The following is a 16,261-nucleotide window of genomic DNA, read 5'->3' as shown; positions in this document are numbered from 1 at the left end:
CACATATTCCTCTATATACTATATATTACATACTAAAATTAAATGACAATTTTCAAATGTATGAATCCTAATGTGAGAAAAGGCAGAAACGAAATTACTGTAAATTACTCGAAACAAATAAACAGAACAAATCTCAGTGGAAAACAAGAAAATATGCCTATTAGTCATATATTTCCTTTGAGTCTTTGCTCTAAATATCTTTTATCAACACAAGAGTGATAATCTCAGTAGTAAAAATGTGCAGGTGATTTTTTTTTCCTTTTCTTGAAATGTTATGCATAAAAGATGAGAATTTTAAGTCTTTCCTTTAAAAGACTTTTTGGGGAAGGAAGTAGGAAAAATATGGAGGAGACCATTAAGAAGAAATTTACTTCTTATAAAATACACTGCCTGTTTTCAGGGCTATGTTGTATGGTTAATATCATGCAGTATGAAGAAAAAGGAGGCATTAAAGATTTACAATTACATTAGAAAAGAAAATCTGCATAGAAGGTCTGTTTAAAAAGAAAATAACCCTGAAGAAGTTCAGATTTGATCGTATCGTCTGAAAATGCAAAATTTAAATAAATATCTGTAATTCTGCACAAAATAAAGTTACTAATAGTTTATACTGAAAGAAAACTGTGTACAATTAGTTCATCTCAATCATTACCTTTTGAGTTTAACCACAAATGAGTTTAAAGAAATCCCTGTGGAAAGCTAATTTGAAAGTAAACACGCTTTAAAACTTAAATATAGATCTTGTATCAGTCCCACAACAGGATCAAGATCACTATTAAAATAAAGCCTGGGGCACATTATGATGCCTAAGATTGGTGGGTGGATTTTAATTGACTTGAAGACTGTCATAGTTCTATTATCATAAAACCTGTAACGCATTTCCAGCATGGAGGACCCATCTGTGCCCACCATCCATCTGTTTAGACGTGATTGGCAAAGTGGTAGGGAACTCTCAGTGGTTGCCTCTGCCTGAAAGGAATGAACCACAGGATCTTCCAACGAGTGCCAAAAACTTCTGAGAAGGTCTGCTGCCATGGCTTTCGGGGCCTCGATCTACAGAAGACAGCATTATTAGTGAAAGACAGCACTCCCATGGTGCACTTCAGTCAGCTAAAACAATGCAGGTTGGCTGGGGATCCATTACTGGACTCTGATGAATTGTGTCCCAGCATCACAAACACAGCTTTTCTTTCATTATGGCATGCAGCTGAGACTTAACTCTGGATACCAGATATTGTATCTGGGTCGTCAATCAACCGAGGGCAACTTTTGAAGCAGAGGAGAATCTCACGATTAACAGAATGCATGTCAACAACGCAGCAGCAACTGTCTTTTGATGTACTTTGGGGACAAAATAATTTAGCTTACTTGGGTAGATAAAGAACAGAAATCACCAGCATTTACTGCGTGTTAAAAACATCACAAGTGGAGGCTGAGATGCCCTTCTCCCTCAGACCTCAGGCAGGGCAGCAAGGAAAAAGCTGTCACTCCTATCTCCACGTGCACACTTTCAAACCGCTAGTCCCTTAAATTTTTAAAGATGGAAACTTTTATACTCACATTTCTTCACAACAATTGGACATCTTTTCAATAGATGTTGTATCCTATAAAGAATTTTGAAAAGTCAAATTACAAGTGCTCATACATGAAAACGTTCTAAAGTCTTTTTAAATTCTCCATTCATAGTATGCTTTCGATATCTTTAAAACTTTCAGAGACTTAAACCAGTTAAATTCAGGTACAAAGACCTTTTTAAATGCCACCTACTGGATTTGGATTTATTATAAAAAAAGAACCAATATAATATTACAATAAAATATTCATATCATAAGACAAAACATTTTACAAGTCTTACGTTACTAAGGCATAACTTTTACTAAATTTCCTCTCTGAAAATTATTTTAAAATAACTGAATAAAGCGTACTTTCCATAGAAAATAATAAGTAGGTATAATATGATTAATACCGTAACTGCATTTTAAAAGAGAAAGTATTGTAAATAAAATAGAGACAGTGAATAATAAAAATCTTAATAAAATGAAACAAAAAAATACTTTAAATATCTATTCAATCATCAGTCAATCTCGCAGTTAAGCAACACTAATGATATGACCGTCAATTTTGATGCAGAATATATCTCATTCCTTCTGTCTAACCCTTATTACAAAGCCATAATACATGTGCGTATGCTATCAAGGAAGTTCTAACAAATACTTGAAACAAGTTCCCTCTAGGAGATATCACGTTCCAGATATGCAAATCAGTCTATTGGCAGTGGGTCTATGATTAACCAGATGAACTATAAGAACAGGTCATTTAAAATATTTAAATAAAATATAATTATCCTTTACAGTAATTTTATGGCTTAAAGAGTTATTTTATTTATTTCATCAACGGCTACCACAATCTTCATCTTTTACCAAAGAATATTTTCCTTACTCCATTCTTTGTCACTATATCCTCTATAATAATTACATTTAAATATTCTAACAATAATATTCTTTTAGAATAATAAAACAATATATTTAAAATCCAGATGTACTCATCCTAACTGTCCTTCATTGCAGAATGCTTCTATAACTACTGTGTCTAGGAATGGGTATAATGGGGACTCTACAATCAAGTGCTGCAGAATAACACAATTCAGCAACAATACATGAGGTCACAATGCAAAACAGTTCTCCTATGTAGTTGTAACGATCATTTCCTTCTCTGTCCTTTCCAAAAGTATCCATAAAAAGACCTTTAACTCTCAGAAGTTCTTTATATTACAATGGAATTAACTGTCAAAATAGTACTAAGATACTTAACTTCTCATAAATAGTTAATACATACCGTCAAAAATCAGTACACATCAAAAAAGATTCAGTGTATTATTTTTAAGTGATTTTGTTAAATATTTCTCAGTTACATGTAAACATTTTAACAATTGTTTTTAAAAGTTTTAGTCTCAAATTCTCTCCTTGTCGCCTACCACACCCACCTTGAGAAGGCAAGCAAGTTGATATAGATTATACATGTGAAGTCATGCAAAACATATTTCCTTATCAGTCATATTGCAAAAGAAAAGACAAACAAAATAATAAAGAAAAACGTAAAAGTATGCTTCATCCACTCAGAATTTATCACTTCTCTCTCTGGAAGTGGACAGCATTTTCCAGCATGGGTCCCAGCTGATCATCCTCACTTTGTACACTGCCTTCTTGGTTCTGCTGACTTCACTTCACTTTAGTCTTCCCGAGTTTTTCTGAAAGCATCCTGCTTGTCGTTTCTTATAGAACAACAGCATATTCCATCCCAATCATATACCACAACTTGTTCAGATGTTCCCTGATTGATGGGCATCCCCCTGGTTTCTAATTCTTTGTCACCACAAAAGGAGCTGTTATAAATACTTTTTGTATAAATATGTGCTTTTCCCTTTTCTTTGATTTCTTTAGGATACAGACCCAGTAGTGGTATTTCTGGGATTAAAGGGTATGTAGTTTATCACCCTTTGGGTATAGTTCCAAATTGCTCTCCAGAATGACTGGACTAGGTCACAACTCCAAACACTATGCATTAATGTCCCAAACTTTCTTTATCCCCTCCAGCGTCGAATCAGTGTATTGTTAAAGAAATAGCTTCATACTAGGAACAGAACACCAAGGTTCTAATTCTAGTTTTGCCACAATCACTGTGAAAAGGTGTAAATCATTGATTTCTCTGAGCTTCTGTCAGTAAACCAGCATTTATTAAGTGTATACTATGTGTTAGGCACTGTGCTAAGCTTAGGGATACAAAGAAAAGCACCCTTGCTCTCAAAGAATTAAGTCTAGAATTTCCTTCTCTGTAAAATGAGGTGTCAAATTCTAGAGTCAAGGGATAAAGTATGAGATCAAATAACATATAGAGGCAATGAGGATGAATTTTAAAGCCTACAGCTTGGAATAATGTTCTTTTTTTTTTAATTCTATACCATTCCATGTCACAGAAGAGTGATAAACTTGCAATATGGAAAAAAATTACTATAATGGGAAATTTTTGGAAGATAGAACCCTGACTAGCAATTTGACTGGGTCATGCAATTAGCCGTTTATGTTGTAAAAAGTATAAAGTATAAATTTTAATGACTCCCCAAAAAACTTTGGCCAGGTTTTTTATATAAGCAAAAAAAAAAAAAAAGTTTAGTTCAGTGGTTGTCAAAGTGAGGTCAAAACTATTTTCATAATAATACTAATATATTATTTGAATAGTAAAATACTCCTCCCTTATCCAACTACCTATTTGTGAGTCTGAATTTCTTCAACTAAAGTAACATAATGCAACAAATTGGATTCAGAAGCAGATAAGAATCTAGTTGTCTTCTATTAAGGCAAACATTTAAAGAGATTTGCAAAAACATGTAAAACAAAAATCCAATCTCACTAATTTTTTTTTTATTTTGGCAAAGTTATTTCTCATAAAAATGTTACCATGATGGATTTATTTTTTAAATCAATAATTTTAAAGTTTATCAGTTTTAATTTCTAATACAGTGAATATCAAAAGATATAAAAAGTCTTTGGGGTCCTCAATAATTTTTTAAAAGTATCAGGATATCCCGGGACCAAAAAAAGGTTGAAAATGGCTAGTTTAGTTGAAATATGTACCTTCTATGTGGTCAACTACATTCTGGGACTTAGATAATAAACATACTCTGATAATCACCAACAAACTAATTGGGAGTAACTAGCTGAGTTTTAGAGTATTGTGGTGTCTGCTATCACATTTTAGGATGGTAGGTAGGGTCAGGCCATCACTCAAATTGATGCTAATTTCTTCCTAAGTATAGTAACTAGCACCCTCTCACCTATATGGAACCTGACAAACTAAACTATGCTAACACTGACAGAATCTGTAAGGAAAAGGGAAGTAGCAAGCACAATGACCTTGAGCTCACATGTAACACACAGTCCATGTGTCCTATTCATACTATATTTAGACATCAGCAAGTATTTTAATCATACTTTATGTACAATTCTAATAAACTTGGCTGATGAGTTTCTAAATGTACAAGACATTAAGAAAAACAACCAAAATGTGCTAACACATGCAGGTATGATAACAGAAAGAAAGTGACAGCAGAATGGAAGAATGAAAAACTCTAACACAGACAAAAATAAAAATAAATTTCAGCAGTCCAAGTATGATGAGCGCAGGACAGTCAATAAGCGAAATCATTAAACATTTATTAAGCATCTACTATGTGCAAAGCTCTGTGCTAACCGCTGGGAATACAAAAAAAAAAAAAAGCAAAAGATAGTCCCGCCCCTCAGGGAGCTCGCATCCTAATAGGGGAAACAAACACAAAAAGAAATATGCAGAAGCAAACTACATCCAGGATAAATAGGAAATAATTAATAGAGACAAGTCACTAGAACTGAGAGACTGGGAAAATGCCCAGAGTTGAGAGGTGGGATCAGCCAGGGGGCCTGTATCACTGGACTGAACATGTGTAGGGAGTAAGGTATAAGAAGACCAGAAAGGGCAGACAGGGGAGGGAAGGGAATATGATTAGGTTTTGAACACCAAAAAGAGGATTTTGAATTTGATCCCAGAGGCAACAGGGAGTCAGGGGCGTGGCATATTTGGACCTGTACTTTAGGAAAATCACTTTAGTGGCTAAATAAAGGATGAAGAAAATAGCTCCTCTACCTACCTAAATAGGCTGCAAAGGTATCTGAGTACTCTAACACAATCAATAAACAATGTCAGTCAGTCAGCTAACAAACATTTACTAAGTGCCTACTATGTTCCAGGTACCGTACTAAACGTTGGAGACACAAAAAGAGGCAAAATACAGTCCCTGCTCTCAAGGAGCTCACAGTCTAATATAATAATGTAAAATATTCATAATAATTACCTTGAGCATTTATGAAAGTATTCAGTTACGTTTAGCATACTCTACTTTAAAAGGCAGATAAATGTATGAGTTTTAATAAAGGTTTTCATCCCAAACAATGAAAACACAAGATCTAATGCTGAATGGGATACCATCAGTTAAATCTGGGAAACTGGGCTATACGGAACAACATTCCTTGGAAGTTCCAGATAAAAGAGGTTTTATTGTATTTGCATACAATTTTGCCAACAGGCAAACATTATGGTTGCAGGCTGGTAATACAAATACCTGAGGTTCCCATAAACAAGGAAAGGCAGGGAAAAGATGAGAGACATTTAGGTGACATATTAGGTAGGACTTAATGACTGACGAGATGGGGGGAGGGAGACGGATGGGGAAGAAAGTAACAATGATCATGAAGTAACCAGAAGGATGTGACTCATTCAGATCAATAGGAAAGTCAGGAGGAGAAGTGACTTTGGGGGAGAAGACGATTAGTTCTTTGAAGATGGAGTAAAGTTAAGGATAGACTTGAGAGGTAGCTATTGATAAATGAAACTCTGGGCGTGGATGAAATATTTAAAGTAGAGAATTTAGATAGAGAAAAAATGGGGGCAAAAACAAAGCTTTTGGGGAATGTCTAAAAGTAAGGGAGAAGAAGAGTCAATGAGGGAGATAAAGGAGAAACGGTTAGAGAAGGCATAGAACAATCAGGAGGACCATGCTGGGAAGTAAAACAAGGATGAGATATAAAAAAAGACAATGCTCAGAAATGTCAAATAATGAACAACTGTCAAGGAGGATGAGAAGAAAAAAGAATCGGATTTGACAACCTGGAGATGGCTAACACACAAAGTTTTATAGCACTTTAGTTTAAAAAGCTCAATGCTCAAAACAGCCTGTGAGGCAGGCAGTGCAAGTTTATCATCTCCATTTTACAGATAAACTAATGTTTAGAAAGGTTCAATTCAATTCAACAAATACGTATAAAGTGTCTACTATGTACCAGGCACTAAATTAGACACTCGGTATACAAAATAAAAAGTGAAACGGACTCTCTCCTGGAGCTTCCATTCTAATGGGGAAGGAATGCAGTATAATACTCACCTACCTAAGTAACTACAAAATATCTACAAAGCAATTTGGGGTGACTACTAGCAATAGGAGGAAGGGCATTTAGGAAGATGTGGCACTTGAGCTGGGCAAGGGGTAATTAATGGTTCCCAGACATGCCGGTGAGAAAGGCACGAGGAACAGTCTATGCAGTTACAACGAAGAGAGAGGGTAGATACTGTTTCCTTTTCTCTTTGTATTCTTGGTGCCTCAAACAGCATAACAGCATCTGGAATACAGTAGGCGCTTAATAAATTCAATAAACTTCACTTACTAAGTGCCAGACACTGTGCAAGTCCTGGGAAATACCAAAAAAAAAAAAAAAGACAAAAATACAGCAATGCCCATAAGGTTACATTTTTAAAACTGAAATGAAATTTATTTAAAATTTTTAACAGAGAAGCAGTAGTCTCAACACGCAGAAAGAGACCTCCATTTTTGGACATGGTCAGTGTGAAAATTTGTTTTTGCTTGACTATACATACTTGCTGCAAGGGTTTTGTGTTTATTTTTATTTGGGAGGCAGTGGAAGGGACACGAAATTCACGCACTTTGCTCGCAACAATTTTATGAGGTTAAATTGTGCTAGCAATATCATCTCTGTTTTACAGAAGAGAAAATGGAAGCTCCTAAAGTAAGAGTTGTGGGGGAGGAAGAAGACGGAATCTCTGGCACCTGTAGCAGTTTCCAGACTTCACAACCCCCAAACACCAAGAACAAATTAGGTCAGTGGAAAAAACCTGTTGGATCTGTGTAAGAAAGTAGAGTGGTCAGGGCCCAGCCCCAGCGTGGCAGAGGGGATGGAGGAGCCTGGAGCAACCACAGCAGCAGGGGCAGCAGCGGAGGCTGTTTCTGGAGCTCTAGACCCACAGACTGTGGGGAGGTCGAGTGACTGACAGTACACCCCCCAACCTCTACTGGAAGCAGGGAACTACCTCGACAAAGAGCTCAAGAGTCCAGTAAATGGCTGGTGAAACGAGCAAAAAGCAGAAAAAGAAGCAGACTATAGAATCCGACTTTGGTGAAAGATGACCAAAGCATACAAAGAGAAGACAAACCAAGTCAAAGCTCCTCCATCCAAAGCCTCCAAGAAAAATATGAATTTGTCTCAGGTCACAGAAGGATTCTGAAAACCAAGTAAGGGAGGCAGAGCAAAAATTGGGAAGAGAAATGAAAGTGATGCAAGAAAATCATGATAAATGTCAACTGCTTGCTAAAGGGGACCCCCAAAAATGCTGAAGAACATAGCACCTTAAAAATAGACTAACCCAAATGACAAAAAGAGATCCAAAAAGCCAATGAGGAGAAGAATGCCCTGAAAAGCAGAATGTGTCAGATGGAAAAGGAGGTCCAAAAGTTCACTGAAGAAAACCATTCCTTAAAGATCAGAATGGAGCAGATGAAAGCTAATGACCACGAAAAATGAAGAAATTATAAAACAAAACCAAAGGAATGAAAAATAGCAGACAATGTGAAATATCTCACTGGAAAAACAACTGATGTGGCAAACAGATCCAGAGGGATAATTTAAAAATTATGGTACTACCTGAAAACCATGATCAAAAAAACCAGCCTAGCCATCATCTTTCAAGAAATTATCTAGGAAAACTTCCCGGATACTCTAGAATCAGAGAGTAAAGTAGATACTGAAAGAATCCACTGATCACCTCTTGAAAGAGATCCCAAAAGGAAAACTCCTAAGAATATTGTAGCCAAATTCCAGAGTTCCCAGGTGAAGAAGAAAATATTGCAAGCAGCCAGACAGACACAATTTGAATATTGTGGAAATACAATCAGGATAACACAAGATCTAGCAGCTTCTACATTAAGGGATAAGAGGACTTGGAATATGATATTCCAGAGGTCAAAGGAGCTAGGATTAAAACCAAGAATCACCTACCCTGCAAAATTTGGTATAATACTTCAGGGGAAAGACAGAATCCATAGCACATTCCAACCTATACTTCATTTTGCACTGAAAACTAAATGCTCCCACAAAGAAGTTAGAGAGCTTCAGAAACAGAATCCTGCTACACAAGAACTCATTGTCACACAGATCATCAGGCTCCTCTACCATGATTTCCACGTTCCTAGGCTGTGACACTGTTCCTTCCCTACCTCAGGAACTGAGAAAATAACCACAAAATCTATTTTACATTTTCAGAACTGATATTCAATAGTATTGACATTATTACTGTACAGGATGCAGACTGGAATTTAATAAAAAAAAAAAAAGCTTGACAGTGTTAATCATTTTGCAAATACCACTGTCAGGGTCTACTTATGGTGATAAACAGCCATCAAACATCAGAACTGGGAAATATATCTAAACAGAATAAGCAAATTGGGATAGCTATAGATCTATGACCCTAAGTCTAGACAAATTCAAAGTAAGTAGAATAGCAAAGTGGAAATAACTGCCACTAAACAAGACTAGGAGTATGTTTGTAGGACATAATACTGTGATTTTCGAACTACCTTGAAAATGTGTAAAAAAAAATCATCACTAAGCTTTCATAATAATGTATGAAACCTGAATCTTATTTAGTATTTAAACCTTAAAATAATCAGAGGTAATCCTTTAAAACTGGGGTTCAGATTAGTCTATGCAGATAAAATGAAACATCTGGCAGCATTATGTGGAGACAGACCTTTTTTTTAACTTTGAAAAGGAGATTAGTAAATCTGTTATTTTAAAGTTTGAGTAATTTTTAATTATTTTGTCTGGGTCACAGATAATCTGTTTTTGCTGGGTCATATAATGACATCAAAGGGTCGCTGCCAAATGATTACCCTGTTACCTTCTACCGGCTATTGAGAGACAGTATTTTCTTGCTTTTATACCAAGGGAGAAATCTCTCATTTGTATCAAGTTGATATTTATAATGAAAATTCACAGAAAGTAAGGAACTGCCTTTAACGAGTGGTTTTTATTTATTCATTCCTTCACTCCTTTATTTATTTGGTAAGTGACGTGATACCACATGGGGCAAAGGAACTTGGAAAGACGGGTAACGCAAATATCATCATTCACATTTTAATGTTCAGTAAACTGAGTATTAGATTAAATAATTTGCACATGGTTACACAGCTAGAACCAAAGTGGAACTAGAAACCACATATCTTAATTCTGAACTGAACACTCTTTTTACTACTGCTTGGCACTAAAGCATTTGAGGTAGTTTTGTAAAGTTACTTTAAAGTATAAGACTACTTGAAGGATTTTTTTTTATTTTTGTCTGGGAATTCCTAGTGTGGAAATTGCATTCATGAAGATTTAGGAGAAAAGTCCTAGGAAACTGACTGAGAGATAGAGTTAAACGTCTTGTCTGAGATCACACAGTAACTGTAAGAAGTGGGATTTCAATCTTGGTGTCCCTGGCTCCTAGTTTCAAACTGTATCCACCATTCCACACAGGCTCTATTATTTAAAAGTAAATATACTATAAATCATGCAGGAATTTGAAACTCTTGTGCTGTGAAGGATAATTACTAATCTTTTGAAAACTAGTCTTCCCATGTAAAACATCTAGAGGCTGAAACACAAAATGATTACTGTTATTATAGTTCATTCAACTTATTTCCAAAATATATTTAGATTTCCCTTCAAACCTTTTTCCTCTCCCTACTCCAAGATTTAGCTTTTTTATTCAAGTCAGTCTGCTGAAGTATCATTTGACTCACTCAATCAAATTTCAGGGTGCTAGCTCATTCAATTTATTCTATCTACAACACATCTCACCTTCTCCTCTCCACTCCACTAATTACATCTAATACTTGTATTGTGCTACACAGAAATTCCTGCCATAAGACGAAGAGATGTCTCAGTCCTGGTCCAGTTCCGTCATGTCTGCTTATTTCTACTTTTCAGGCACTAGCAACTGGGAGAGGGCTTCATGAAGAATATGGTGTCTATGTTGCTTCTTAAAATCAGAAAGGGAATCCATGAGGAGAAGGAAAGAAGGGAATGTATTCCAAGAACGTGGGATGGCCACTGCAAAGGCATACAGACAAGGCTTTCACGTGTGAGAAACAAAGAGAAGACCATTTTGGTGGCATCCCAGAATACAGAAAGGTAAAGGCTGGAAAGATAGCCTGGGGTCAGGTTGTGAAAGAAATGAAAAAACTAAACAAAGGAGTTCATATTTTATCTTAGAAGCAAAAAGAAGTTCCTTAAGGCACAAGTCACGTGGTCAGATCCATGCTTAAGGAAAAAATTTTGACAGAAATCTGTAAGATGGACTGGAATGCTAAGACTTGAGATGGGGAGATTAATGAAGAAGATCTTTCACTAATCTAGGTGAGGGGATAAGAAGGTGATAACTAAGGTGGCAGCTTGTGTGAGCAGAAAGAATAGGTTGGAAGCAAGAAAAGATGTAGAAATAGAAATGGCAATATATGGCAACTGAGTGGATACGTGAAGGAAATGAGAGTGAGGAGAGTAATGCCAAGGTCCCTAGGCTGGGAGACTGAAGGATGATGATGCCTTTGACAGAAAAGTCTTGAGAGGATTTAGAGGGGAATTTTGAGATGTCTCTGGGACACAACAGGCAATCATGATCTAGGACTGAAGCTTAGATGAGAGATTTTGTATCCATTTCACTCTCTTACTATTTTCTAATCTGGGGTACAGTTATTGTACAGCATTATGTATTTGCTCATATGTCTTCCCTACTGTAAGCTCCATGAGGGCCAAGATAGCATCTTAATCATCTCGAATCACCTCTAGTATCTACTGTATTGTTTTCATATAGAAAGACTTTAAAATTACTGGAGAATAAATGAAAGGAGACAGCATTTTGGAAAACATGCTACACAGAAAAAAGCTAACAAATAAAAATGAGCTACCTTGAAAAAATCACAAAGGAAAATATACCCTTATAAACTCTAAGAGTGATAACAACTCTGAGTTCAACTGCCCACCATTATTTATATTTTAAATTATTCAAGCTGAAGTAAAATAATCAATGAAGACAAATAATTAAATAGGTTATCAAACCAACTGATTGTCTTTTATTATTTACTAAGATGTTTTATCGCCAATTTGTTTTTTCAAATAATTCTATACTTAGGAATATAATGTATCAAACCTAGATTTAATGAAGAAAGCTTAGCTAATTTTAAAAATGTAAGTTACATACAGCTTTTCATTAATTAATATTCAGTTATTTTACTTGGAAAAACAAAACCTTTGTCATACTTACAGTGATGATGCCAATTAGTTGTGTATAAAAGAGTCCAGTTATTCCAGCTAACATAGTTATTCCCATGAAAGCAGCTAGTCTCATTATGGCCAATTCATGTCTAACTAAAAAGAGTTCCTGAAAAGAATGAAAGAATGAAAAACACTTTAAAAAAGTAAGCTAAGGAATCACAGAAAGTTGCACTCATAACACTTTTGAGGACTATTTTTAAAGCAATATTTTATTTTATGCATTAGACTGTACTATGTTAACATATAAAAAAACTGAGATTGGTTTGAAAAATCTCAAATTATACTATGTGGCAGGCAAAAATTGTGATTTTCCAATGTTATTGTATCAAAAATCCAAATCCAAAACCAAAAGGATATGGTGGGATGATCAGTGGTTCTATAATAAAGGAACATAGCTACAGAATCCTATCTTGGCCATTTATCCACACATTACTTTGGGCAAATCAATATTTCTGAGCCTCAGTTTCCTTATTTATAAAACAAGGGGGTTAGACTAGATGATATGTCAGTTTCCCTCTAGCTCTAAATGTATGATCCCATGCTTCATTCTCATTTATGTGGATAGAGATTCACCCTAAACCTATTAAGCAACAAAGTTACTAAGAATATCCTTTAATTCTTAATACCTAAAAAGATTTGTGATGTCACCTTTCTAGGTACTCCTTCCAAGGAAGTAGATTGTAATTTGGCTATGGCTTAGAGAATCTTTTTATGAATCACTATAGGCAAAAAAATAAGCATCATCCTTATCACCTGGAGGCCAACATTCTGTTGATAAGGCTCTCCACAATTAGGTAGGCTGGGTCACAGAACCTTCCAAACAGATTTCATGCTCTGTCAGAGCATTTAAAATTCTACAGTCATCTCTAATGTATGATGAAGTACAGTCATTAGTGGAAGAATATTCAATCCACATAAGGAAATGCCATAAAATATTTTTTGTAAAGACTTTAATAAATTGGATCTACCAACATAATAATTCACATTATTTAAGTTCAAGTAACTTGAAACCCAATGAGATCATGACTCACTCCAAATCAGGAAAGAAATATAAAAAAGTCACAGAATCATAATCACAGAATCTCAGAGTTGGAAGGGCCCTCAAAGGCCAAATTGTATTTGAACAAAAATCCTCTCTACTCTATATGTGTTCAAATCTCTAATGAACAGAACCCACTAGCTACTGAACCATATCTATCCCCTTTCGAATAATTCTCTTTGTTACGAAGTTCTTCCCTATATTAATCCTAAATCTGCAACTTCTACCATGTGTGCCTATTACTACTGCTTCTGGTGCAAAGAAGAACGAGTCTTATTCCTCTTTCACGTAACAATCATCTAAATACTTTAAAACAGGTATCTTCTCATTCTAGCTCTCCACCCTATGTTTTCTTTCTCCAGGCTAACTATCACCAGCTTCTTCAACTGATCCTCATATGGTATGATCTCAAGGATCTTCACCATTCTGGCTATCTTCCTCACTGGAAGCTATCTAGTTTATGAATATCCATCTCAAAATGTAGCCCTCAAGACTAAATATAATACTCTAGCCAAAGGCTATACAAGGCAGACTATTACTGAACACCATTCTCTACTTAAGGAAGCCTTGCCTCAGTTTTTGTGGCTGCCATATGACCGCTGACTCACAATGAATTTGCAATTCTTCTTCAAATAAACTGCTGTCTAGCTACCTGTACTTGTGAAGTTCTGAATTTTTTTTAACCCATGACTTTATATATGTTCCAATTAAATTTTACCTTATTAAATTTGGCCTTAGTCCTGTCAAGATCCTTTTAGACCCTGATTCTGTCATCCACTTTGTTATCTATCATTTCCAAAATGTTAAATGGCACAAAGCAAAGTACAAATCCATTGGACAGTAAGTGTGAGACTTCCGCTTCCAAGCTGGCATCACATCACCGATGGCTATTATCGATTCCAGCTATTAAACTATTCCTAAATCTAACTATAATATCATCTAGCCTATATCTCTCCATCTAGGTAACTACGTCTAAAGCACCTATCTTCAAGGGTGGTTGTTAGGATTAAGAGATAAGTTTATAAAGTGCTTAGCACAGTGCCTACCACACAGTAAACACAAAAGTCAGCTATTATTAATAATACATTCTACAATTTTACTAGTCATGAAGACAGGACTCAGGTTCACTTACCCTGGCTCCTGGATAAGACAGTAGGAAGTGGGTCAAAGAAACATGGTTTAAGGATAATAAGGATGAAGTAGTATTTCATTCACCCCTACTACAAGAAGCCAGATGGATGATGATGAAAATCAGAGATAAGACTTCCCTTTCTATCCAAAAAGAAGCATGTGGATGGCGGGAGGTCATCCATATATTTTCAGTGGACGCCACTGTAGCTCAGATTTGGAGTCACCTAGTAGCAACACCATGAGATATATGTGATACTCTATCTATGCCTATGTAGAATAAGAAGGCTTGCGTTAAGAGCTGTAGGTCAGACTGAGAGACAAGTAACACGATCCACTCAATAATCACTTAGAAATACAGAATTATCATCTACAACTGTCAGTGCCTATATAATTACTAAAATAATAAAGTCTGATATAATAACCTAAGATGACGTTTCAGCTTTCTAAACCTTCACAGAAATTACCTTGACATCATAGTAAACGCTGATAATGCAAACATATGCCAGCTGACACTACTAGGGTCACTGAGTTAGAGTAGGAGGAGACCCTTAGAGGCCTTCGAAATCTTCTATGGTTAACTCCTTTATTTTAGAAATGTTAGGACACTCGGGTGCCAAGATTTTTTAAAATTAATTTTTGTGTATGTGTACATTATTTAAACCTCTACTTTCTATGACTATAGGAATGACCTTCACCGTTATTTTTCTTACGAACACTTTTCACTTTACTGCTATTTGGAAAATCATTAAAATAGCTCATCAACAGTTGTGGAAGTTACAATGATATTAATCAGATCTCTGCAAATACAGCTGGGAAAAATTGTTTTTAATTTTATGGCCAAAGCTATAGTAAAGAAAACCTTGAATTTTTAGAAATTCCATGATAAAAAAAATTTCAGTTAATGTAGAAAAAACACAAAGCATTTAACCCTACACATTCTTCCCTCATAAGATTAGGAAGTATCATATATTAAAAACTTTAATTCTGTCTACAGTGGAGGTAGTCAAACCTATTTAATTTCCCCCAACAAATGCTTACCACACCTATGTAGCCAATAGCATGGAATTTAACTGAGAACATAAAAATGAGTGATTTTTATGTAATGCAGTTTCATGCATCCCAATTCTAGTATTTTCAAAATAAGTCTTTCAATACTGCACATACAAAAGTACCTATACTTTTTCTCCTGCTTATTATAAGTTCTTTCTGTCAATTCTAAAGATTAACATAGTATTGCTAAATTAAAGGTTCAATATTTAAATTTTGAATTAAAAAGAAATGTTTACACTTTACAAATAACTTTATAAATTCATTTATATAAATTTCATGAAGTTATTTAAAATTGTTTATATGAGTTAGCTAAGAAGGCCAATATTTAAATTCTGAACTACAGAAAAATATTTACACATGATGATTAAAAGATATTTTTTAAAATATGATGAAATCAAAGATATCCACCTTCCTCATAAAACAAAGGGCTTAAAAACCCTATTGTGTCAATTACATCATACAGAAATTGTACCGTGTAAGAACGAGAGAAAATTTTACTCTGATGTTTATTTTCTAAAAAATAGCCACATTTAAGATAATCAGCCTACAGGCAAACAGGAGGAAATTCATGCTGATGGTAAATGGCTTTTTAAAGGATAACGACTGCAGTGGTAAAGATAAGTCACTTCTAGGCCTGTAATCACCCACCCTTCCTTGTCTGTTCCCACATCACCAGAAGCTGAAGGAGGCATTCTGGCCAGACGCTACATTAGCTCCTTAGCTACAAAAATGGACTTCTGATGAAAGTGCACCCCCTAGAGGACTAAACCCCTCACAGCCACCGCTAGACCCTCGTTCCAACACTGATTTCCAATCAATCAACAAGCCATTAAAGTCCCTACTTTTTGCC

At 35.4% G+C, this 16,261-nt stretch overlaps 1 protein-coding gene across 2 annotated transcripts in view; it reads right to left on the bottom strand.

Moving 5' to 3' along the window:
* Positions 1–248: 248 nt before the first annotated feature.
* Positions 249–16,261, bottom strand: part of ZDHHC21 (zDHHC palmitoyltransferase 21) — a 54,343-nt gene continuing 38,330 nt past the window's right edge. For both annotated transcript variants that reach the window (XM_072656251.1, XM_072656261.1), the window contains 3 exons: positions 12,181–12,297; positions 1,561–1,604; positions 249–1,053 (listed from right to left, as the gene is read on the bottom strand). In XM_072656251.1, the coding sequence (XP_072512352.1) occupies positions 921–1,053; positions 1,561–1,604; positions 12,181–12,297 (294 nt within the window). In that variant the 3' untranslated portion in view covers positions 249–920. The remainder of the gene's footprint in view (positions 1,054–1,560; positions 1,605–12,180; positions 12,298–16,261) is intronic.

Source organism: Notamacropus eugenii, chromosome 1 (genome assembly GCF_028372415.1).
Source record: "Notamacropus eugenii isolate mMacEug1 chromosome 1, mMacEug1.pri_v2, whole genome shotgun sequence".
Lineage (NCBI taxonomy): Eukaryota > Metazoa > Chordata > Mammalia > Diprotodontia > Macropodidae > Notamacropus > Notamacropus eugenii.
The sequence above is the reverse complement of the archived record's forward strand: the minus strand, read 5'-3'. Positions and strand labels throughout refer to the sequence as shown.